The sequence below is a fragment of the Haemorhous mexicanus genome, chromosome 7 (genome assembly GCF_027477595.1).
Source record: "Haemorhous mexicanus isolate bHaeMex1 chromosome 7, bHaeMex1.pri, whole genome shotgun sequence".
NCBI lineage: Eukaryota > Metazoa > Chordata > Aves > Passeriformes > Fringillidae > Haemorhous > Haemorhous mexicanus.
The window spans coordinates 17,549,099-17,565,300 of record NC_082347.1 but is presented as its reverse complement, the minus strand read 5'-3'; the positions used below and the strand labels follow the sequence as shown (position 1 = coordinate 17,565,300).

Here is a 16,202-nt window from a genome sequence, read left to right as displayed (position 1 = left end):
CTGAGGTGTTGCTTCCCAATTCTGTATACACCAGAAATGTGCCAGGGTGGTTACAAAGGAGAGGAATGGTGAAGAATGGCTAATGGGCTCCTGTTCACCTTTCCCCAGCACAGATTTATCTCTATCTGAGGTATGTTACTGCATGCTTAACTCCTGAAATTGTGCAGAAGGGGAGGTGAGTGTGGAGCAGAGAACTTTCTCCACAGGCTCCCTAGAGAGTCTCACTCTGCTTTGCCTATGTAGCTCAGAGAAGACTGGCCCCATACTGGCCCCTGTGTCCTGACAGAACTCATTTGTGAGTATATTTCAAATGTGTGTTTTACCTGTTGATTTCTAAATACAACCCAGCTTTATCTCCCAGTGCAGTTCTATGGAGACAGGAAGGTTTTATTTATACATATTTATGTTTTGCTTTTTGTGACCTATTGCACATATTTTCTTTATTATCAGTATGCATAAATATTACTAGTTACTAGGACTCAGATTACCAGCCTGCAGCGCAGCATGAAATAGCTGCATTCTTAGTAGCTGTAAATAACAAAAGCATTACCTAGGAATTCAGGACCCCTTGGCTCTTGGGTTCTTGCCATGACACTTCAAGCCAGAGTTTGGAAAACAAACAAACAAAACAATGAAAAAACTCAATTCGTCCCCCAAACCTCAACAAACCTTCTAGTCATTGTGCTGGCTTTTTGTTTGGGTTTTTTATTGAATTTTTGTTGTTTTGTTATTTGTTGGTTTTCTTACTAAGCTTGGCCATTTACTTCAATGTCTAAATGGAAACAGAACTCTTTTGAAGATCTAGTCCCATGTGAGTTTGTTCTGCCTTAACAGCAGATGGTGAATAGCTTCAACAGCTTTGTTTCTATTACCAGATGTCTTTGATTTACTCCCTTGCTTTGCTTTCTGGCCTTTATTGCTTCTATTCTGAAATAGCAGAGGCAGAGCTATTGTTACCTCTCAGCTCTAGCTTTTCTCACATAATACTATTGATCTCTTCTTGTGGCATTATTCAAAAAAGCATTGTGACTAAAAGGAAGGAGAGGGTGAAACCTCTTCAATAGCAGTACACTGTAAGATGCTATTGCTGCAAATATTTGTCCATGTATTTAGTTGTGTATGCTACTCTTGCTGAATACACCAGAGAAATGGCAATGTTTGACTTCTCTTTATATATATTTATCATTAAAGGCAGAATGATCTTTTTATATAGACTTGACTGTTATATGTGGTACTTTGGACCCTTTGTTATTTTTTTACTATTTCATTTGCAGCGCAGTCCATAAACCACCTACAGATAACAGAGTTCTTTAAATTTTGTGTGACATTGGCAGTCTCAAGGATGACATAAAGTATTCAGTCTAGACATCACCCTGCTGTAGATTAATTGTGACCTTCCCAATGAACAACCAGAACTATATTTAGTCAGTTTCAGAGTCCACGTATAGACTTGCACCTGTGGGAGAGAATTGGAAAAGTCAGCCTGAGGAAAGTTGCTTTGAGTGATGCTTTTCCTTGAGAGTATAAACTATAGCTGCTCTAGTTCTTCCACTGCAGGGAAGCCATTACTTCACCTTCCCTGCTTTTATGCTTTTGCTCTTTCTGAGTGGCTGAAGGAGCTGGGTTTTTCATCTTCTCCCAGACCAGAGATGGTTGCTAGTGTCATTTGAGTGTTTGCTCCAAGCCATTACTATCCCACCTTATTGTGGGACTTCAAAAAGGTCAGATCTATTCTAAGTTTTAGTTTCCCAGTTTCAGTTTTCATCTTACCTTGTATTGGCTGCTCATGAGCATCTTCATCTTTTGTGGGCTCTGGAAGCTCTGCCTCCCTCCATGAGGTTCACAGAGTGTTCTCAGAAGCTGTTCTTGCTCCTCCTGGCTGTGGCGTATGTTAATGCTGCTGTGTGACACAGCCTGTCAGCTCCTCTGAAACCACACTGGCTGCACTTGGATCAATCCCTTCTGAATTTCTGTTTATTTGTCTGATTATGTCTTTCAAAACTGATTGCCTTCATTCAGATTTTGGCCTCAGGCAGGTTTGATCTTTACTTCCAACTTGCATGATTTTTTAAAATCGTAATGAAATAAGGAGAAAAACCTATGATGTATTTTCCTCTCACCAAACCACAACTTTTGAGTCAAAATGCCCAAGACCCTAAAATTTGTTCTAAACGAAGTTATTTTGAAGCTTCTATAGTGTTGGGGTTTTTTCCCCCTTAAATTTACTTCAGCTTTTTTCTTTCTTTCATTGTGAGATGTAATCCAACTTTTGATTTGCAAATTAAGTCTTGAAGAGAAGAAGTTGATTTGGAAATGTTTGGAAAATTTGCTGTTTTGCCATTGTGAATTTTTTTTTAATTCTAAATGCTATATTTAGAGTAGTATGTCTGCGTACCTCAGTTTTTCAGTTCAAAAAAGTGGAAGGGTTTGCTGATGCATACCAAACTGCTCCTTCCCTCTTATGGCCATTTTATTGCTATCTTTTGAAGTCCTGATTAGATCTGCCTGTATGATTGATCAAATATAGTGCTTTATATTATTCAGGTGTTATCTGCTAATTCCTCATAATTCCTTGTGTTTACTTATTTCTTTACTGTTTACACTTGCTCTCAGTGTAATGTGTTTTTATGACCTTTAGCATGTGAATCAGTCATGTAATGATTGCCAGGCATATTTGTACTCATTTGGGCTTTGATCTAATCCTATTGAAAACAGAGGATATGCTGGTATTGGCTTCTATCAGTTTTGGATTCTGATTAGTGGCCTACATCACCTTGGTTAGATGTCTTAAGTTGTACTAACAGAATGGTCTCTTTCTTCTGCATTTATTACGTGTGAATATTCATAATTGTTCATTAAATGAATTTTGCACAAGATAGAAGGCTTTTCATAATGGTCATGAAGGCACTTTTGCCATGATTTCTTTCATTACATTGTTCTCATTTATTCCTGCTAGTATTTGTAACACTTTTTCTGAGTAAGACCTCATGCACTGGAGTGTTTGAGATCAAGCTAATGGAAAAAATACAAAAAGAGAAAATATCAGCTCAACAAATAGCTTCTATTGCAGAATGGTAAATGAAAGCTTCTGGGCTGTGTTCGTACCTGCTGTCCCTCTAACCTCAGCTGGCCTCTTGGCATATACACATATAATATACATGTATTATATATAATATTTTTTTTATATATATGCGTGCATATGTGCATTAAAAATTTATTGACCATTAAAGGCTGAATTATCTTTTTATATAGACATGACTATTACATGTGATACTTTAGAGTCTTGGTAGGTCACAACAAAGGATGTGATATTACTTTATCTGTAAAATAATGAAAAAAATAATTCTAGACTTCTATTACGTAGTCTATCTTATTAGCAAAATTTATCAGCCTTGGATCCATGCTTGGTGTGGCTTTCTTGTAACAGATATATATGTACTTCATCTTGAGTTTCACTCAATGATGTATGTAGGATAACCCTGAAAGTGGAGTGGGAAGCTGAGTTATCATTGCAGAATATTGCAGAATAGCACTTTCTGCTGCTGAGGCTTCTGTAAACTTGGAAGGCAGCATTAGGATTCTTAGCTGGGCTCATTAAATTAATAATGAACTCATCACTTTTCACATGGGCTTAATATACCCTAAATGTTAGGATGTTCTTTTTCCTGTTTGAAAGATTGGTGGCAGTAAACAGAACATAATTACAACAAAAATGTTAAGACTTGCCTATCATCATCTAAAACTTGTCCTGTATTTTAAAAATGAAGCCGTTAGGAACATGTCAGTTGATGATGAATGTTCTATGATTTGAAATAACTGTCTTAGAAAATGTTATTCTCTCTGCTAAGAATCCAAGCCGTTAATATCTATAAGTATTAAAAGCTGGACTGGGCTTTCCCCTTTTTTTATCTTTTTAAGAGATTAGCAAGAATGAGAGTGAGGGGAAATTAGTTTTCAAAGCATCAGTGGTTTCTATTCAATATATTTCATTAATGTCCTAACTAGCAAAGATAAGAGCATTTGTGATTCTATACCTCTTACTGGAGACTTGGAAAACCAAAGTTTCTTGATTTTACTTAAAACAATTTTAAATGTAGGGGTTTCACAGATGTTTTCTATCTTTCTACAATCACCTCCGGAGTGAACAGTGCCACTCTTTTTCCAATTGTCTTGAGAACAAGATAATGTTTTTTAAAGGGTAGAGGGAAACTTTCATTGCTGTAATAACCACCCTCTGAAGAATTGAACTGGAGAAAAATAAAATAACTGAGAGGCAAGGAGAGGGAGGAGATGGTGCAGAGAGATGGTTTCTTGTGAGCTATTAACAGAATCAGGTGAGTAAAAGGGAAGAGAGTGACTGGCTGATAAGTTTTTACAAGATCTGTAGCAGAAAAGGGAATTAAAACAAAAAAAGAACTTGGCTGTGAGCAACGTAGCATTTCTCACCTACTCAGTGATAGGAAGTGCCCAGAACACAACTAAGGTCTGGCAAAGAAGATGGCGTTGTGTGGAAGTCTCCAGTGTTTTAAGTCTCCCACACACTAGTGGGAGTTGAGAGCAGTTGAACAGATTGTTTGCCATTAAAGTAATCAATGCTAAATGAATTTCATATTATAGGCCTGATAGTGATTCAAACTCTAGAAATATCCTAATAGTGTTCACTGTATACTACAACCACTCTTTTTTTACAGCTCTCTTTGTTTTACAAATCCTCTATATTCATTGAGGTTGAATTGTCAAGTCTACCTCATTGCTTGTCAGGGCTGCATAACAATTCTGGCAGTGTTTGGAGAAGAGGTAGTTGTAACAACCACCACTTCCTATCACAAAAGTTATCAACATGCCTTCAATCTAGAACTACAGTATAAATACTGATTTATGGTAATTAATGTAGTATTTGCTGGTGATGGCACTGTTTATCCTTTCCTGTCATTAAATTCTCTGAGATTGGTAGTGCAGCTCGTCTACATTTATTTCCACCGGAGATTTGTCAAGGAAGTAGCCATCATAATCACTAATAAAACATTTCATGCAAATTTAAATTAGGCCAGTTTGAGAGAAGACTGGGTCAACAGATGCTGTGATTTCAGAATGAGTTTTTGTGTAATTCTTGGGTACCTGGTATTGGGATGTGGTGGTGCAGCTTCCCATAATTCGCTGTATCATGTGGATTCATATTGGTACTGTCTTTTCATTTGAACAGAGTTCAAAAATTTTTAATAATTCATCTTGGAATACCTCCAATAAAAGTATTCCGAATTTTGAAAAGTGCATCAATTGACACTGTTGTTGAGCAGTTACTTGCTGTTTCTAAACAAATGCTTATGTTTGCACTGCCTGTTTTTCATGTCTGGTGCAAAGATGATGCAATATCCTTCATAAAAGAGAAATGGGTGTCATTTAGCAGACTATATGTGTACATTTCTTAGTACTTGAAGGTATTCCCAAGGGGACCTCTGAACCCCATTGAGATTGAGCCCTTCATCTCTGCACCAAGTAAAACTGTAAGAGAAACTTGTATTCTCAAAGTAGACAGAAAATTGAAAGAAGATGTTTTTCTACCTTTCCTAATATCACACGGTGCTTGCTTTTAGTACCCAGACCTCTTCAGTCCCTTCCTACGTCTCCCAGATGCATAATTTTCCTTAAGGACTTAATTAGAGCATTCCAAACTTTCCAAAGATAAACCCTTCTCTGTGCAAACAGATAATCCCTGAACTGTGTTGGTTATTACATTAAAACAATGTGGCTTTTCAGTACTTGGACTCCGTGGAACTTTCTCTAGGACATGTATAAGATTCTACAATGACAAGCAGTTCCATTAAATATTACATGCATTGTTTGGAGAAAGTTATCCCCACAGAGAGTAACTTTGGAACATGTGCATGCATTATTTACTGATGTATGTGCCATGTTCACATTCAGAATGGCCTAATTCAACATCTGCTCCTGATGAGAGTGAGCATCTGGGTTTCACAGATAATTGAGGCATGAGCTGACTCTCCTCTAGGCCGACCAGACAGACTGGAACCAGGCTCTCTGGGTAGATGGTAAGACCTGGTTCAGTTCCCGGTGTATTTCTGATCACACCTTTGTTGTAGGTTGGGATCAGAATAGGTTTTATCTGTTATAACCTCTATGCAAGCAGAAGTACCAGCAACTTCAGTGTTGTGCCCCAGAATCAGAAAGAACAAGAGAGATGAAGATTTTTCCAACATGAAAGAATAAAATGGGAAAGGTTTTGAAACTACTCCCATTAAACCTTTCCCTCCAATTTACCTATATGCATCTATGCATGGGTATGTGTGTGGATGTACAAAAGCAAAAAAATGCTTTTTCTCCTGATTCCTTCTGTAGGACATATAATGCAGTTATAAGACATCAGAGTCTGCAGAACTGCAATACAATTGCAAATATCAGCAATGCATTGCAAATTCAAGCTGCAATGCCTAGCTGTGCAAGTCTGATTAAATGACAGCTTGTCCAGAATTTGCTGGTTTGATAGGCCAGTTGCATTTATTTAAACTTTGAAAAAGAAGTAAGGATGGGAAAAAGCAAGTCTTAATCATCAAATTAAAAACAGATCTCACCAGACTCCATCAAAACCTTTACAGGTATCCTTCAGAAGCAAACAGCATAAACATTGTCTCCATCTCCTCCTAGACTCCTCCTTGAAACATTCCAGTCTTCAGAAGTTACAGCATTGTGATTTCACTTCTGTTCAGTGTTTGCTGCATTTGATTGCCTCTGGCAGACCTGGTACCTGCATAACCATGGGGTTTTTTCTTGCCAGGCATTATCAGCCGTCAGGAAGCAGAGGAGCTGTTGATGAATAAATCTGAAGGTGCGTTCCTGGTGCGAGTCAGTGAGAAAATCTGGGGCTATGCCTTGTCCTACCGCCAGCAAAACGGCTTCAAGCACTTCCTGGTGGATGCTTCGGGAGATTTCTACAGCTTCCTGGGGGTAGATCCAAACCGACACCCAACGCTCACAGACCTGATTGATTTTCACAAGGTAACACTTGCTAGGTGGAGATCAATAGAGTGGAATGGATTAATAATTTAATGAGGAGCCATGTAGCTTGAAACCACACTGGAAAATAGGAATGACCATAGTGGGAAAGAATATTGTACAATAAGCCCAGCTGTAACATTCATACTTCTGTTGCACTGAATCACAAGGCTTTTCCCCTTCTTTCAAATGCTCCAGTATGTACTTGTGTCCCTTTATACGGTGTGTACTCTCCTTGGCTACAAATAGCCTAATAAGGGCTGACAGATGTAACGCTTTCTGAGTCTTTTTGCTGTGGAAAATTGGATTTGAAATACCATAGAAAGGTCTTTCAATGAAATTTCAGCATTTTTCTGCCTTTGATGTGAGGGCTGTAATGTGCAAAACCAAGAGAGTGTGACCCTGCACCAAAGAAGGGAACATGGAGGGGCTCTCTATTAGGGATGTATCAAGGGTCACTTCTTATTACCCAAAACAATCTTGCAAGAGGAATTTACTATTCGACTTTAGATGGGTTTGAATTACTTTACCTCTAAGTTCTGTTTCTTGTTGCCAGACTCTAACTAAATAGTAGCACTGTTTCTGAAAGCATAAATTGTTTTTATCTGGAATCTCCCTATCTTCATAAGTTTTAATTCTGTTGTTTTTTTTTTTTTCTTAGACACCCTTGTAGTTCATCTGCATCCTTTCTTTTCTAGTTCTCCATCCTATTTTATCTTTTTCTCACCCTTGTCTCAGAGTAATTCTATAATTTTTTTGCTCCTCCTTTTCTTCACAACTTTTAATTTTTAAAATATTCAGTCCCAGGTTATTTTTCTTCTAAATTGCCTGTCTTTTAAATCTTTCTTTTATCTCTCTTGTTTTGCTGTATCTGTTTAGTGTTGTCTTAGTGTCCTCTCAGAGATCACTCTGATATTAAATGTCCACAAGTTATATTTCCATGTGGGGAGACGGTAGGTGTCACATTTGACTAAAATATATGTCCTCTCCTAATTTAAATAAACCTTCCCAGTGGCCACCTGGGAAGCTCAAATCCCTGACAACCTTCTTGTACAGAATGTCCTTTTGGCCAGTTTGGGTAAACCAACTGGGCTGCGTCCCCTCATAGTTCTCCCTTATTCCCAGCCTACCCTGCTAGCAGGGCCCGAGTGGGGAAAAAGAGAAAGCCTTTGTGCTGTGCAAGCAGTGATCAGCAATAGCCAAAACTGTAGTGTGTTATCAACACTGTTTTAGCCACAAATTAAAACATGATGTCACAATGGAGCACAGGCAGCTGTGAAGGTCCACCCCAGCCAGCCAGTCCCAGTGCACCTGGAAAGCATGTAACCAGGGTTTTGTCAGGGAAAAAAAGCAGATGCAGATTATCAGGTGTTGGATGTGGAACCTCTGGCTAATGTAGTTTCCCCTCTGCTCCTAGTGATGGTGACAATCAATTCCCACCATCTGTGCTTCAGCTGTGTTCCTATATTTTCATCACAGCTCATGTTAGGCAATCACTGTATTAGGAGCACATCTATTTACAGACAGGAGTAGAGCACTTGTCAGAAGCAGAATGGCTTTTAGTTCCTGCCATTTGAAAAAAGGAAAAAACTTGCTTAGGTGTCCCATGATAAGAGTTAATAGCTGCCCCAGCAGTAAGCCTATGAGGGAAACCAGTTCAGCTTTAATGCCAGCACACAGTTCTATTTTCCCTGTCTAGCTTATGGCTGTATTAAAACGAGTACCTTTGGCAATCACCTCAGGAGGCATTTTATCCTGTCTGTCATTTGGTTTTCTTAGAGACTTTTCTGCCTGCCCTCTCTGGTGAAGTACACTGTCAATTGTCCCAAAGCCTCCTGGTAACCCAAAGCAATCTCTATGTGACTGGTTGTGCTGTGGGCACATTTCCCTTACAGCTATTGCTATAATTTTTAAAAGGGTGCTGCTTTCCTCATGGCTATTTTTAGCAAGAGTATGCTTTCCCACCCCAAGGGTTGCATGGACTTTTTTTAAGGCCCTGAGGAGGAATGATGTAACTAATTTTTTACTTGCTTATATTGAGTGACTTCACTTTGTTTCATTTTGATTAAAAAACTGAGAGGTCACTTGAGCAACTCAGCTGGCAGACACAAGGGGGTGGTAACCATTAGCTGGAAGAACAAACTTTACAGAATATGGTGTGAGCGTGCATCTTCTGTGCATAGGTGCTGTGAGTACAGACTGCCTTTTCCTAGCAAGGGCAATGTCTTTCACCTTGCTGTCATCAGCCAGGAGGCTGTTACTGTTCTGTGTGAGCACTCAACATTGAGCCCCTGCTCAGTCTGCCTGGGGTAGCAGCATGGTAAGACTGGCATCTGTCTGTTCAATTAACCCATGAGAACACCCTCTATAAGCATCTGTAGTTGACTTCCTAAGTAGTGCAGCAACTTACAAGTAGTACAAATCAGAGAGTCTCTTGTGTGCGCTGATTTCACTGCTTGATAGTAGCATAAGTTGCTACCAGCATAAATAAAACAAACAAAGCATGAAGAAAATGATTAACCTATAAGATCCTTTTGCTAGTCTGTAATTATTTAATCAAGTGTTTATTCATAGTTGCTTGCCAGTTACAGAGGAGGGATGGCCTTTATTGCTATTCTTAGAAGGCAGGTGCAGTTTATATCTTTGGTATTTTAATTGGTTTTATCATTCCAGGAAGAAATCATCACGTCCTCAGGTGGGGAGCTACTCCTGGAGCCATGTGGACAGCAGAAGAATCCTCCAGACTACAGCCCTTTATTTGAATAACTGATCCAGGACCAACAGGAATGCATTCTGGATAGCTGTAGTAATAGATAGTTACAAAAGTAAACAATGGAAGTAGTTAACCCACTTTCAAAGCCACTGGTCTTGTGGCCAAAAAAGTATCCTCATTAGGAGGCCTAAAACATTTCTGGTTTGCATCTGAATTATCATCATCATTATCCATACTGCCAGCACTTGAAAGGTGAGAAATTACCAGCAAATTGCAAAAGAGGACTACTTCAAAAAAATTTTCAAGGGGTTGTAGCCAATTGCATGGAATGCTAAGTTCCTGTCCTAATTTTCTCATGTTTTATACTGCAAGAAGCATAGACAGGAGCCATTCACAGAGTACTGTATGAAGTATCAGTGTTGCTGAACAGATTCTGTGTTCCAAAGCAAGGTTTGACAGTTTCTGTTGACAATTTCATTACCCAGTGGTGCACTTTGATGACAAGAGAAGCAGCCTTCAAACATCCCTGTGAAGTTTGTGATTGTGTATGTAATTAGGTGTAGCTTGAAAGTTGCCATTATGCTTTTGAATTCAGGCCTACTAAGTTCCCCACAGCAGAGACAAAGGTCAAACACATTTTATTTACATTTTCATTAAGCCCAACAGCCTTGGAAGGAGGTTTACTCCTGTACAGTAAGGGGTCAGTCTGTTCTAAAGGAAACTGTTTGATTTGCTGCAATTCTCTCACTGGCCTTGTCATGCTTTCCACTTTTAGATGTGCAAGAGACACAGTGGATATTGCTAGCTTTACTTTGCTATAGGACTGGGTATTTTCCTTTTCTGAGTTATGAGAGAGGGCTGGGCTGGTATATTTATACATAGAAAAGGTACAGTTAATTGCATTACCATCGTGCTATTTTTTGTGTAAAACCAAGATGCACACAATGTATTCCTGATCCATTTACTACAAACATTAACCCCCTGAAAATTGAACAGAAGCCTAGATCTGTGGAGCAGTTGCTTAGTCCTTGGACTAGAAAAATATTAAAACCTCATCACAGTACACATAGGCAAGGTACACTGAGCATATTTCTAGAAGCTACTGCTTTGGGCAGTCTCTGCGCCCTCTGTTCAAAATCCAGGTGAGACCTCTCCTGAACGTCCTGTCTCCTGAACCCTTTCTCCTCAAACAGTCATTTGACTCTTGACTCACTGTTACCTTCTGTACTCTGTCTGATGAAGATGGTAAAGACAACCAGGAAAAGAAACTTGTCTTATCCAAGCCAATAAAGCACACTAAACATTTCAGGTGCTACAACAGTAAATATTTGTGGTAGTAATAACAGTATTTTTTATGATTAATTTTATGGCTAGCTCATATTAAAGTACAGATTTTTGTACACAAGCTTCATTCTTGGTCAGGAATTTTTTCTTCTGTTAATGTTGGGTTTTGTGTGATTTAATCCATCAGTGTTTGTGGCCCATGAAAAGAAAATTCTATTGAACTTCCCATAGAGACAGCTGGGCAGTTTCTGTACTAATCACTGGGAACACTGGCTCAGGAGGTTTTAAACAGTTACTGTTAGCACCTCGGAACAAAGCAAGTCAGGACACAGCGAATAGGCAGAAAAGATCTCCTTTCTCTGAGAAAACCAGCTCTGCACTTTCTTCCTCCTTCAGAGGCATCTCAAGAACCACCTCAGCCTCAGGTTATTCACAGCTGCACAGTTTTTTCATAGAACAATTCGAACTTTACTTAAAGGAGGATGGAAAGGACCTTAAAAATTATAAAAAATTGTAAGTATCCACAGACTTACCTCTACACTCAGAAAGCAGTAGGTGACTGTACAGGCACCCAGGTGTCTTTACAGACCAGTCTTTTTCCTTTAAGCGCTGAAGAAAACCCCCCAAAAAACCAAGAAGAACAAAAAAAAAAAAAACCAGGAAATGCTACCTTTTCTCTGGAAAAGGCCCTAGGCATGCTAGAAGACATGCAAATGCCAGTTTTTGGACGATTACTCAACACAATGCTGTGAATGTTTATAGACAGAATATTGAAGAACTTGTTCCACATGCAATTCACATTCAGAAGCTGATAGTAATACTGCTATTTATTTCTAGTGACACAGTTCCCAGCAACTGCTTGTGTTTTGTTTAGCATTAAGAAGGCCAGGAAATAATAGTTCTTTAGCTTATGTGGCCTTCTGCAATGTAATTAACATTATTTTCACTTCAGAGCACATTTCCTAATTCTAATTTTCTAATTTTTTGTCTGTCATCAATTTTTCACTCTAAGTTTTACCTAGCTTTAAAATAAAGTCCTTTCAAGTTCCCCTACAACTGATATTACTTGGAATACTGCAATTCCTCCTGAGAGTTTTACTCTCCTAATAAATGGCAGAATTCACAAGTAAAGGAATTGCTTGTTTTTTCTCCCTTAAGCCCCACAGAAATAATGTATAAAGTATTCAGCCAATTCATAGAGTTACCAAGAAAGAAATCTAAACAATACTTAACCAGAAGCAGCTGCAATGGAAAATGCTGTGCACTTGGCTGAAGATAAGTTTTGTAGGAAACAAAAAGAGATCATAGCTAGCAGAAACTAAGAACAGAAGCTTTCCTTGGTAGCAATGTGCAGCTGTTGCCAATATACTTGAGTGAAGTACAGGCATGGAGAGGTTTTCTAAGTTAACAGGTGCTTCTTGTTGTCTAAGGGGGCAACAAGACAATTAGGGGACTATAAAAATGTAGCCCAGTTAGTAGGAAGAATAGGAGATAAAACAGTGAAGGAATAAATATGGAAAATTAGGAAAATAAGCAAGGGAAAAATGTGCTTATCCTGTTCTTTTGAAAGCATTTTGGATTTTTGCTGCCCTGGGAGGAAGACCAGGCACTGCTACCTCTTTTTCTCTCTGCAAGTCTGGAAGATTTCAGCTTTGAGCTAAACCTACCTTGGAGGTAGATTGGACACTCTTGAATCTGTAAGAGCTGGGCTGGTCTGTGCTGCAGCCCAGAATGCTTCCCTCTATTGCCTCTCAGTGTAGTGCTGGCTGCAGCTGTTCATCACTGGCTGAAAAAATGGTGGTGCTGCTGCCATTTCCTTGGCTGCCAGGGGGAGCTTTAGCTCATACCCCTGGGACCTTCCAGTCTTGCTTCCTGACCTGCTTTTCTAGTGGTAACTATTGGTGAGTTGTAAGAGAGGCATGTTATAGAATTTCCTTATAAGATTCCCTGTCAATATTTCTTACTGATGAGACCACCAGGAGTTCACTGAGAGGTCTGCTATGCTAATTGGATTTCATAAATAAAAATGCCACAGCAGTAAGGTAAATTTTAAACTTTGAAATGAATTAACTTTTCTCATATCTGTTTCACACCAATAAAATATGGCACACAAGGTCCAGAGCTTCTTTGCAGGTTTCTTTGGAAAAAGCATCTCTTGAGGATTTATTCTTGATTCTTCATAGATCCGCAGATCCGTCTGTTTTTTTGAATTTTGTTTTAATCTGTTATTGTACACAGACATCTCCAATTTAATACTGCTCTCTTCTCCAAAGAGAACAAAAACCAAGTAAAGAAATTGACAGCAATCATGGATGAGATTTCCAAGGCTACTCAAAGAAAGTAGATGCCAGTCTAACTCTTTAATTAATGGAATAATGATGTAGTATGAGTTTTTGCACACTAGTTTTATAATAGATGTCCTGGATTATTCTTTTAGGTACTAAATCCCAATTGTTCTGAACAAATCCTAAGCTAAATAAAATAACACCTCCCTCAAGAAGGAGATACCTAAAAGTTGTTTTTAATACAGAGATTCATTTTCAGGCTGAGTAGAAACTACTTCAAAAAACCAAATTCAGATGGAGAATTTCCACTAGATTTCAGTTAACTTGAATCAAATTAAACCTATTTCTTGGCTGAGGTGAGGCAGTATTAATTCACTGACTACAGTAAAAGACTTCAGTTTTGTATGAACTAGGAATCCACTTCTGCTCAGACTTCCTTTGAAACACCAGAAACCTGAATATTGAGCATCAATGGAGTTACACCACATTACACTGCAGTCTAAATTCTTCCATTTACCACAACACAAACCTGGTAGACTGTGGTAGTTTACAGTGGGAGAAGCTTTTCTCTTTCTATTAGTAAATTCGTTTCCATAATTTACAGGTCAGAGTTTATTTTTCAATGATGTTCAGGGACTGGCTTTCTTTTCTGTCTTAGTGTGGCTTTGCTTTAGATTCATTTTTCCCTTCCCAAGAGGAGGGGGTAAGTGACCCCTGTGAAATGTGTGCCTGGCCAGCTATCAATTGCAGAATGAGGTGTTTGCACTTGACCAGATGCTTGCTTTGTGTTTTCTGAGATGAATCTCCTGGATACATACTGTCAGATGATAATGATGCATAATTGATTTTTATAGCTAATTTCTTGCCATGCAAGTGCTGAGTGAAAGCATCTCTTTAAATATTTGTTTACTGCTAGTGATTAATCCTGTAGCTTGTATATTTACATGATGGCCCATAGCTAATGCAAATTTTCTACTAGGCTGGAGCCTTCAGTGGGTTTGGGTTCTTCTCTCTTGGAATTTCTTCCAGTATTTTTAAATGAAGGTAACTTTTTATGGTATCTTTATTATACAACAATAAGTGACTTTTCTTATGGAAGAGAAATAACTTCAAAAGAGACTGGACATTTAGTTTGGTCCTATTTGTGTCCTTGTGATGTACGTACAAAGACAACACTTGGCATGTTAATGTCTCCTTTAAAGTTTAGCTGCCATTTCTCCGCCGTTCTCAGTTTTAATGAGAACTGTGGGTGGGAGAAGGTCCCAAGCTCACAAGCCATGGAGAGAAAAGAGAGAAGGCAGGACTGGTTTATTCTGTACAGATTTCCATATAACAGCAGGCAAAGCTTGGATTAAGTACTTCCTGAGATGCACAGGTTTTCCTGCTTACCATTTTCCTGCTTACCCTCATACAACAGCAGTAGGAAGCAATTCCTAGTGCGTAAGAAAAAAGCCCAGAAGTTGTTCAGTAAGTAACATTACAGAGCACCAGGAGTGATATAGAAGGAGTGTGGATCAAGAACACAGTAAAGACATATTGTCTGTATGGGTGTGTAGATTTGGAGTGATTGCAAATTCTTGTTTGGTAGGAGTTAATTCTTTTAATGACGTGATTGTTGTCATTAATGGTCAATACATGTGAAGACGTGGCCAAGAGTAATGCACCTTCTATTCCACAAGCTGGTGGAGCACGGACTGCCTGAAAGGAAAATCTGACATAGTTGTCTTAGAAAAAAGTTACTAGCTATTCTTGTAATTTATTTGGGGCAGAAAATTGTAAAATGCATAATGCATATCAGGATTTACAAATGTAGAAACCATGTACTGCTTACCACATAAAGTATGATGAGTTTGCCAGTGTAATTTTCACAGCACTTAAAAACTCAGTGAAGAATAAAAGTATCCCTGGTTATTCTGCTCTCCTGTAGGAAATGTCAACTTTATAAACAAGAAAATATCTTCCCATCCAGGAATTTAATCTTAATAATGGACTACAGCAAGTAATTTCTGAGAGCTGTACAGTGAACACTGCACTGCAATTAGTAAGATAGCCTGTCTGTTCTGGATTCTCAGTCTTTTTGCTCATGATAGCCAGATGCTAATGTGAAATATGTTTTTAGGAGCTCATTCAAATCCAATGTAATGAAGAAGTGTTAAAGTATATGTTTCATTATCATTTTTACTGTTGACATTTTCTCTCAAGGAATCCAAGAAAAAAATAAAATTCTAACAACAATGCAAAAGTTCTGGTCTGCCTTCTAGATAATATTTTGTTACCTATTACGTGCTGTACTCACACAATGCTACTTCATTTGTTTTGAATTTCAGTAATCTATATGATATATTGGAATCTATCTGATTTTTTAAATAAGAAAGCAGTAGAGACAGATGTAGGCAAGCAAACCATTCTGTGGACAAAAAATATTCACTGAATTCCAATGCTGAGCTCCCACAACATTTGCTGGAGTTCATGTGGCAAACCTTAGTTGATAAATATGAAAATGTTTTTATCAGGGCTGCCTGTTAAAATCACTTTTCACTTCCCCAGAGCTACTCTAAAATCTTCCATTGACACTATTTAATGAAAAAATGTTCTGTTTTCAAAATGCCAAGCTTCATAAAATTGTTTCAATTCCTTAGAGTAAAAAATAAAAAAAGAAAAAAATAATCTAAGGGCATTTTTAATTGCAGAAAATATGAAAAATGTTCTCAAAATTTAACACAGAAAAAATTTATATTTTATTAATTTCTAAAAGAAAATGTGCTACATTGTGCTCCAAATTCAATGCAGATATTCAATGTTTTTTGACATTTCATTACGTATCCATTCTCTCCCTTAATGCTAGTTTCCTTTTAGGGGAGAATTAAAATACCCGGGGAACAGTTACTCAAAATGTCAAGCCCATTAAA

General features: G+C 38.2%; 1 protein-coding gene across 1 annotated transcript in view; it reads left to right on the top strand.

Moving 5' to 3' along the window:
- The window catches only part of SH2D4B (SH2 domain containing 4B), a 61,522-nt gene extending 46,018 nt beyond the window's left edge, over positions 1 to 15,504 (top strand). The window contains exons 7-8 of the mRNA XM_059851237.1: positions 6,794 to 7,014; positions 9,685 to 15,504. Coding sequence (XP_059707220.1) covers positions 6,794 to 7,014; positions 9,685 to 9,777 — 314 coding nt within the window. The 3' untranslated portion in view covers positions 9,778 to 15,504. The remainder of the gene's footprint in view (positions 1 to 6,793; positions 7,015 to 9,684) is intronic.
- Positions 15,505 to 16,202: the final 698 nt, after the last annotated feature.